This window comes from Condylura cristata, unplaced genomic scaffold (genome assembly GCF_000260355.1).
Source record: "Condylura cristata isolate star-nosed mole 26May11 unplaced genomic scaffold, ConCri1.0 scaffold00003, whole genome shotgun sequence".
NCBI lineage: Eukaryota > Metazoa > Chordata > Mammalia > Eulipotyphla > Talpidae > Condylura > Condylura cristata.
The window spans coordinates 21279650-21289676 of NW_004567104.1; the positions used below are offsets into that span (position 1 = coordinate 21279650).

General features: G+C 48.5%; 1 protein-coding gene across 1 annotated transcript in view; it reads right to left on the minus strand.

The window, feature by feature from the left end:
• IGF2BP2 (insulin-like growth factor 2 mRNA binding protein 2) overlaps window positions 1-10027 on the minus strand; it is a 66386-nt gene that overhangs the window by 8030 nt on the left and 48329 nt on the right. The window contains exons 10-11 of the mRNA XM_012730293.1: window positions 4693-4761; window positions 3861-3977 (exon numbers count right to left, since the gene is read on the minus strand). Of these exons, the coding sequence (XP_012585747.1) occupies window positions 3861-3977; window positions 4693-4761 (186 nt within the window). The remainder of the gene's footprint in view (window positions 1-3860; window positions 3978-4692; window positions 4762-10027) is intronic.

Below are 10027 nucleotides of genomic sequence, written 5' to 3' on the forward strand. Positions count from 1 at the left end.
CCAGCACCAGCACTGCTCTGCGGGGTCCCCCCCCCACCCCTCCCCCGCAGCCCCCCCCCCTACACACACTCAGCTCCCTCATCTGCAAAATGGTGAAACTCAGAACCTCTTGGAGCTCACTCTCTGTGACACCGAGCTCTTTGATAACGTACTTCAATTGGTGGATCGGACGATTTTTTTAAAATAATAGTTTATTTTTACATCATTTTGTGCCCTTTTCCATCTCACTTGTAGGCTTCCCATCACCAGATCACCCTGTGCCATCACCGTACTCCTGAACACTGCCCCCCCACCCCCCGCCCCCATTGTTGATCCCATTCCCCACTCCACCCCTGTAAAAAGTCTCTGGTCTATTCATTATTTCATTATTATTATTTCCCCCACCCACCCCTGGTCCTTTATGCTCCTGCTGAATGAAACCATCCGGTAGTTTTCTTTTTCTTGCTGGCTTATTTCACTAAGCATAATCTCAGGTGATTTTTTTTTTTAAGGAGAAATCTTTAAAAATCCTGCTTTATTCCAAAAAATAACTTTGAGGTGGCTTTAACGAATAAATGCACTATAGCAAAACTTAAGGCAAAATGAGTTAAAAGTGCACTGGGCATTTAAGAACCTGAGGACGAGCAGGAGTGAAGTTAGCGCACAAACACACCTGTCAGGCTTAGGTCTAAGCTTCTGAGAGCTAAGAAACAGGAGGACACGGGACTATGGTGATGGCACATGGGTGACTAGGTGATGGGAAACCCGCGGGGATTACAACTGAGATGGAAAAAATATATACAAAAGATGTAAAAAGAAACTATTATATTATAAAAAATATATAAAGAAAGAAAGAAAGAAAAAGAAACAGGATGAATTCCAGGGTCAGCGTGTCCTGAAGCGAGACAAGACCAGTGACTCGAGGAGGCACCATCTTGGGACTGAGAAGCCCGTTGGGCACAGTGAATGTGACTCATGCTATCACAACTACGCACCCCTTCTCTCCCAAACCCTGCTTCTCAGGCGGGGGATCCCCGGCAGGAAGGCCCCGCCTCCCCAGTGGCTGACATTCATTTTGTGGATCACACCCTAAGTCTGGTTCCACCCAGGGCCCCAGACCACTGCCCCAGCTTTCCTGAGGGGACAGCAGGCACTCTGACCCATGCCACGCTCTCGACGGACCCTGTGTGACATCTTCCAAGAGGTCACAGGTCCTGTCCGCTCGGTGGCATGAGGAATGTGAGACACAGGCTATCAATGAGTGAACTTCGCTGTGGGCAGAACACCTGGCAGTTTCAACTGCAGAGCAGCAACCGCCGTTGAAAAAAACAGACAGTGCTGTGTCGGGGACGGAGGCCCTCCAGCACTCCTCACACAGACCTGCCCTGGGGTTCTCCTTTGTAGGGACCCTACCTCCACTTCCAGAACCACAGTCAGCATCAAGCAGGTCCTTATCTCAGAGTAAATCAGAGAGACCAGATCATGGACTTGGTGGTTCCAGCTCTTACCCAACCAAACCAAGAAAGGCTGAAAGGCTAATTGCGTGTCGTCTGCTCACCAAGTCAGCCCTGGCGTCAGTCACTGCCCAGTGACATCCCGCGGCTACTGCTCAGATTCTGAAGGAAGCTGCACCCACCCTGTCTCCTGTCCCGCCAGACCAAAGGCCTGATTGCCACACGGGAGCACCTGCAGTTTCAGAACAACATTCTATAAGCAAACTCCTTTAAGAGGACCAGGAATGAGAACCCCACTTTATGAATGAAGCAAATGGGACCCTACAAAGTATATATACTGCCAAGATCACAGAGGAGCAGGGTCTGGAGCAAGGACCTGGAATTGGGGTCTCTGTGCGGCATGTTGACTGGATTTTGTGTGGGATTCTGAAGCTTGTTGACCAGTGCTCTGCAGGGAAGTTGTGATGAGGTGCAGCTATCTTCTGCAACCAAAGTGTTGCACCTCTTAGGGTGCACCTCTGTGTCCTCGCACTCCACCTAGTCCCTTTAAGCACCCTGCAACCACAGATTAGTGTGACGTTCTTCCCCTGGCCCTCTGCATGGGCCTGGGGACTGGCAATGCAGGACAGAGGTTTCTCTGGACTTAGTGAGCTCACCCTTCTCAGACATCCGTGGAGATAAAGGGAGTCTGGCAAAGACCAGACTGACTTTTAAAAGTAGAGAATTTTGATTGCAAATGCTTAGTCTTGCTGATGTTGCTCCTCTTCTTTCCTGTTCTCCTGGGGAAGGGGGAGCTGCTGGAGAAGCAGTTGTTAATCTGGCATAAAAATATCCGGACATCACTGGCCAAAGCGCCCACTCTGTGCCTCTGGTCAGGTCTGCTGTCTATTCCCACCCCAGAGGACACAAAGTGACCAGAACCACACAACCTGGCCGGGTCCTGGGGATGCCATGGGGTGAAGTCCTAGCGGCGGGTCTCCCTCTACCTATTTTCCTGGTCAGGAGATGCTGGAATGATTCTGATGTAGGTTGGTGAAATCAACAATGGCCCAGAAATCGGACAACCTGGTCAAATCTCGGTGCTCACACTGTGGAGCTTTGTGGCCTTCCACGAGTCAATGACCCTCTGGGACCCTCTTCCATATGGGCAACAGTGATTGGGGGTGGCTGCTGTAGTTGGCCTCAGGAGGTGCTCAACACCCTTCAGGCAGCAGCACTGAGGTGGCCAGGTCTTGCCACATGTGTTGGCTAAATCCGGACATCCCTCTGAGCCTTCCCCCTCTGGGGATAAAGAGGAGAGTCAGTGAGAACCCCTCAAGTCTCTCAGAGGGGAAAGCCATCACATTCTGTCTCCTGCCTGGGATCTCAAGCCTCAGGACCGAAGACTGGGAAACACCCATGTGCAGCTGGCCCCGGGGTCTTCACACCTCATCTCCACCATAGGGCCGGGGCCTCACACGTAGCCAGCCTACTGGGTGCAAAGGCCCCGGCTGCTCCATCACTGCCCCCCCCCCCAACAGAGACTGTCCACTTTGCAGGTGAGTAAGTGAGGCCTGAGAGGAGAAATGATTTACCTAAATAAAATTCCTCTGTGGCTTCACAGTCATCTTTGTTCTGAACCACTTAGAGTGTGAGTGTGTGTGTTTCTCTAGCACACTTGTTGTGGGAGAAATTCCAGCTCTTTTTGGGAAGAAAGTGTAAGCATTCTTTCACTCCAAGTCATGAGACTTCTTGTTCAGAAGTCAGGGTTGTCCCATGGTAACAACGGAAACTCTGTTTCCGAAATCGGTTCATGAGGCGCTCAGCATTCTGCCAGTGAGTCAGAGCCGAGAGCTGGGCTTGGAGCAGGGCCAGGGTAGAATAATCCTCCCCTTTCAGCCTCTATGACTCTTCTCACTGTGCTGGAGTGAGACAGGCTGCGGGCATGTGCCTCGCTCCGTCTGTACCCCTGACCCCGCCATAAACCTTCCGCCATCCTGCTCAGCCCAGGGATGCCCTCAGGTGATGCAGCCACCTCTTATCTGTCTGTGGTTTTCTCATCACTTCTCAAAAAATTTTCAAAGTTAAAGGGTTTCTACTGCGGAGACTAATTAAAGGAGCAAAGCGTTGATAACTGACAAGTAGAGAAATCATCAGCTCAACTGATGCTCACCCCCTGAACAAGGGAAAAATTCTCAGCCTTTCTTTGCTTTATCTTCCTGAGAAGAGGACAGTGGTAAGGTCAAAGCACTGGCTTGGTTTTTCTCATTCAGTTAGAATTGAAGGAAAAGAATGAAAGATAGAGGTGAGAGCCGAGGGGAATATCCTGAGGAAGTTTCCAGATTCCCCTGGACCCTGCCTCCCGGCTGATGTGAGACTGGCCCAGGACTGGGTGGAGAAGGAGGGTGGGATGCAGGCACCCAGGTGGGATGCAGGGAGCAACTTTACCTTGATGGAGGCCCCTGCGAATCTAGCCAGCTGTTTGATGTGTGCCCCCTTCTTCCCGATGATGGCACCCACAGCCTGGGTTGGGATGAAGAGATTCACAATCTCCTGCTCTGGGTACTGGAAGAGCAAGACAGACACAGGCATCACCCCCACTGGGCTGCTCCAGCTGGCATGCAACAACCACCAAACATTTAGAAACAGGCCTGCTGGTGAATGGACGCTTGTCTGCAGGCGTGAAGTGTGAGCAGTGACCTGAACACACTCGAAAACTGAAATACACCACCTGACATTCTCTGAACTTGCCACATGCAGGACGCTTTCTTGTTGTATACAAATGCGATCTGTAATTCTCCTGTGTCTTTAGCCAAGAAATCAATAGTTATAAAACACACCCAACTAAGAGTAAGGCCTGGAGCACTGTGCTGGCAGGAACAGAGAGCTGCCCAGCCCGTCTACCGCCAGGAATGGTGTTCTCACAAGAACAGTGTCCTGCAAAAACAAGACGCCCTGGCCAAGTGTCATCGTACCGGCCAGGCCACCAGTCCATGCTATGAACTCTGGCAGGACAGAACCCCACTTACTAGACGTTGTTCCTCTAGCCCAGCCACACCTAACTGAGCCCCCGGTCACCTATCTGCACCAGCCTCCTGCCACTTGTGGATCTGTGTGTCCCAGCGGGACTACTGAAAGGGACAGCAGCACCTCAGCATAACGTGGTGGGCTCGTGTGCCTCTGGGGATGACCTGGGCAAGGCCCAGCTTTGCAGGTGCACACCCACTGTCCGTCTGGGAGTACTGGGTGCCAGCCGCAGGGAGCGAGAAGGGGCACTTACGGAGTGATGATGCGGGAACGGGCCGAACTGGTGAGGGGGGTACAGGCTGGAGAAGTATCCGGAGTGGGTCTGCAGCGCGAGAGAAACATCAGTGAGTGGGTGCCCTCAGGGACGCTCACTCACTCGCCTCAGGGACGCTCACTCACTCGCCTCAGGGAACCCTGCCGCTGATCCAACACAGTTCTGTAAGCAGCACCCGCCAGCCTGCCGTCTGCCTGGCCACCAGCCCTTCGCAGCTCAGTCTGGCTCCACTCTCCCTGGAGCACCGGACGCCTTGCTCCCTGGAGCCCTGGCTGCACTGGCTGCTCATCTCTAAGCCGAGCCAGGCCCCAGGCTTCCTGGGAACCTAGCACAGGAGTGAGCGCACACATACCTTTGGCCTGCTCTCAGCTAGTGGGTCGGCTGGTGGCTTTTTTGCTGGGGAACTGGGAATGGTGGAGTAAAAGGAACAGTGTTAGGACACTATGAGACAATCAAAGGACGCACATGGGAAGCTCCGGAGATGTCAGATCAGTGTGCTCTATCAGTTTCAGAAGAAATGGAGGCGTAGAGGTGGAGAAATTGAAAAAGAAGTTGACAGAAAAGGGATGGTTAAATAAGCTGTGGGGGAAGTGGGGGGCAGAAGACGGGAGGTGGATGCGCACAGAAGAAAACTACACTAGTGACGGGAACTTTTAAAAAATAGTAGCTTGCTACTGAAGTCCTACCCTCTAGTAGGCACTAGCACTTTCTATCTATTCATAAACTCCTTTAATCCTCGCAATAGTCCTGTAAGACATGGATATGTCTGATTTTATATATTTTTCTGGGCAGGTCACTGATGAGGCAGCAACATCCAGTTAACTTCACCTTGCATAAGACCAAGTAAATGCTGACACTCCCTTTATAGAAGGTGGTCAGGGACTGAGTTCCAGTCCCCGGTCCGCCCCCCAGGCCCCTCTCCCTGCCAAATAACTGTCCATGAAGCCAGTTCTAACAGAGGTCAGTAATGGATGAGACTTGCAGCTGGGGGACCTAACTTTCCTTTGCAGGCCCTTGAGCAAATCTCATGGTACCCTCCATCTCCTGACTCTCCGGAGGGACTCTGGGCTCCCAATCACAACCTAATGACTCACGAGGGACAAAGTCAAACTGTTACCCCTTTTTGAGCTTGGAGGATATAATGCTGGGTTTGGGGAAGGAGAGATGTGAACACAGCCCAGAGGCTTGCAGGAGCTGGGGAAAAGAAAGCTTTTGCTTTCAAGCCTTGGAAAAAGGCTGCAGGGAAGCCCGATGCCCACAAGAGGGTGCTACAAGACCAGTGTTCTCTTGGCAACCACCGAGGGTGAGAAGAGGTCTGGTCCACTTGTTCTGGGCTTTCTGGAAGCATCAGTTGCAGATCCTGTCCTTGACCTGGGGGCTGTCCTGCCAAGGGTGGGAGAGAATTCCTGCAGCTTTTCTGCTCAAAGGTCTATTCTGGAGAAAGCATGCTTCCACCTCTTCAAACCTAGAAAACATTTCCTTCAACTCTCATAGTTGGCTTTTTTTTTTTTTTTTTTTTTTTTTAACTGTGCTTTGCCTTTTCCTGGCAAAAACTTGTGTAAGGGCAAGATAGACTGCAGGGTGCTCCCAATTTGGGCACAAATACTCCTAATATAAACACCACAAATTTTAGATATATAGTTGGATCTGCGGGGAAAATTTAGCTTTAAAAGGGTAAAAGGACAATACCCATCTTCTTATTAATGTTATAACTGGAAACTGTCGTGGGGAAAGAACCTGAGCTCAGCAGCTGGAAGCTGCTTGGAGATGAAGTCCTGCCATTCACCTTTGTGCATGAGACATGGGATTCAGCGTTAGAAGGCTTAGAAGGCCTGGGTCTGAACCTCTAGTTCTGCATAAAGTTAGAGTAATTTGTTTAACATTTTTGAGCTTCATAAACAAATGGATTAAAATATCTATATCTCGTAATATTGTTTAAGGGTTTATTCAATTGCTTGTTCATGCATGCAACAGATATCTGAGCATCCTCTTTGTGCAAAGCACTGTTACAGGTGCTGAGGACACAGCTACTAAGAAATTAGAGGTCACTGGTACCAAGAAACTCAGGTTCTTTGGGGAGGCAAGCAAGCCCTGGGGCACGAACTGAACTTGATGAAGTGAGGAACGGGCTGTGGGTGAGGGGTGGGGTGAAGGGTGGGGTGACTGTGTCAATTGGAGTGGTCTGGGAAGGCTGGGAAGACCTGAGTTGGGTCCTCACTCAAGGGACAGGGAGAACACAAGGCGGGCTCACAGAGTGGGGAAGGTTTGGGGGGTGGGGGTGGGGGAGAGAAGAGGCTGGCATGTTGGTAGCATGAGAGGACAGCGGGGCAGGCCGGACAGCAGTGTGGGGTCACACCAGTGCTAGGGGCCTGTTCCACATACGGGCTTAGCCCCCAAGAGCAGAGTATGATTGAAGTACGTGAAGCCCTTGATGAGGGCCCGGGAAAGGAAGGAGCTACGGTCAGGCCCAGCCAAAGAGTGTGAAATGAGTAGTTGTTTATAATGAAATGTGTTGTTGATCAGGGAATATTTCCTATTTCTCATCCCTCCCCCCACTAAGTTTATAGGGAATCTACAACCCATAAACTAAATGGAGAAGGGCTTTCTAAACATGCTTAGTCATAATGATCAAAAAAGAAGCCCATCGGTGTCTTGAATAAATATTCTCTTTAATGGGAAAGCAGGCTGCACCCAGACATATCACGGCCCCAGGGGAGCTGTCTGTCTGGACCCCTGACCCCAAAGTGGCAACTGGGCTTACTGTCTCAGTGTAAAGATACTTAACTATTTTATAGGGAGAAACACTTTACTTTTGAGTATTTCAAAATCATCATGACACTGGGAAACAGACGAGGAATGGTTATGAAGGTCCCTGCCACGTGTCCCTCCAGGCCCCGGGGGTACCAGCGGGGAGTCATTACTACCCAAGGGTTTATTTCACATTCTGTTTGAGGGAAAAGGGTGTCTCTTGGGGGGTCAGTGGGGTAGTCTATATGAAACACTTGTGAAAACTGAAAAGGGAACTAAAAGCAGTTGGGCTTGCTTTTCCTGGGAGAACGGCAAGGCCCTGGTTCTGGGCTGTTGTGAGGAATATTAAATGCACGAGTTCAATGACACTCTGGAGCTGGAGCATAAGAAGTCGGGGTGGGGGCAGAGAAGGGGAGGTAGAGAGGGCAAGGGCTGTGCACTGTGAATCAGAAATACTGCACTGCTTTGGAAGGATGTGACGGCAGGTGTGCTCCCCCGGAGCCAGGATACGGACATGGGAAGGGCAGTGGACTTGGCCAGAGGGTCAGAATCATAGCAGTCACCCAAGATTCAGCATTGTCAGAATGCCTCCCCACAGCATCTGTCTGCTCATCTTGGGGTGCTCTCACAGGACAAAATCAAGGGACTAGACATTAATAAGCCAGCAAGAAGTAGAAGCACTGCACCACGAAGCTATAGCAGCCACTGCAGCACTAGTTCAATCCCCAGCCAGGGAGGTGACCCACATGGCGCGGCAGACCTCTCCTGACCCACCCGCTGCCCCCGTCAGCAGTGTACTTCAATAGATCTGTCTGTTCTGCTCCAAACTCTGCCTCTGGTGAACCCCCTACATCTCTGACCCCCAGCCCAGTTCTGCATGCATGCATAAATAAATCTTTAATAGAGCCAAGATTTGAATTCAGCTCTCTGAGTCTGCCTCTGCAGCCCCAGATCTTAATCAATACACCTTGACCTGCAATGCTCTGAATTCATTGGTTCAGGTAGGGCTCACAGCACATGCTGTTAAACAGCTTCCCTAGGGAGTCCAATATACCTTCTATTGGGCTTGTTAAAAACGCGACTGGGCAACCATAACTCGTTAGGTATATATAGAGAGAATTAACAGCATTTAAGGGGAGAACAAATATGCAAATGATCTCAGTGAATTAATTCAGGATAGAGAGCATGTTTTTTTTTTAAAAGTCTGGTTTGATTTCACGGGGAAGGTTCAAAAGTGTTTTAATGTGTGAATAGACTTCTAGGAGAAAAGAAAGGTTGATCTCGGAAATTAAGGGCATGACTGGTGAAGTAGAAACTTAAGAGAAGTCATCTAAGTAGCAGAGCAGACACTCCGGAGTGCCAGTCAGTGTCTGAAAAAACTAACCCTTGCAAAATAGAGAGAAAGACATGCAGAGAATATGTACCTGTCCATAAAATAAGAACTACAGAAGGAAAAAATGAAGTGGATGGAGGAGAAACAAATCTAATTATAGAAGTAAAAGATTTTCCAGAAGCAAGGAAAATCATGACTCTACCTCAAAGGGCTCAGATTCAAATTTCCAATTTTCAAGGGTGAAGGCAAAAAAAATGTACAGACAAGAAAAATTGTTATTTATACAAAAGAGCCAGATTTGTACATGTACACTTTGGTGTTAATAGTTTCAGTTGTAGAGAATTTTCTTTCAGATATACTCACACACTGTGCAAAGACATGTATAAGGATTTTCATTTTGATACTGTTTGTACTAGAGGAAACCTGAAGATATATAAAATGTCTAAAAATAGTGTGCCATTAGAAATAGTTAGAAAAATGAGCGTAAAAACATACGATGGACTTCTACACAGCCATTAAAGAGAATGAAGTCTAGCCATGCAAAGACCCTTGATGAAGAAGAAAGCTGTAATCCTTATAGATGGCATGGTATTTTTAAGTCATTGTACATATATGAGAACACTTAATGCATGTATACATATAATAGTGTTACATCTTCCAGGTGTGGTTGCTGTGTACAATTTGGAAAAGAGAAGAAGATTCACGAACACAGATTAAATTTAACTTCACACAAAGATATTTTTGTTCAAAGTGTTATTATCTGCTTTAACTTTTTATGACACAAGATACTACAAAGAGAGATAATCTGGTGGAGAAAACTTACATCATGAATGTGGTTAACAACACCATTTATATGTAGTTAGCTATTACACATCGTAAAGAAAAAGGATGTGGAAAAAATGACAATAGCAGGTAAGGTTTACACAGCATTTCACAAGCAGTTTCAGTCAGTCTCGGGATAATCCCATGATACATGTGCTTTGAGAAGCCCCATCTCACAGATAGGAACATGGAGACCCAAAGAAGGCTAAGTGGCTTGCCCAAGTTAAAAATAGCAAATGATAGAGCACAGCTCAAAAGCAGTCTGACTCCAGAACCTCTATTGCCTCTCCACAGAACAATGGGAGAGGAAGACAGACATTTCATTAGAAAGGAGCAAAACTTGCCAATAAACTCAAGAATTGAGCCTCATAACAAAAAGAATTATATATATATATATATATATATATATAT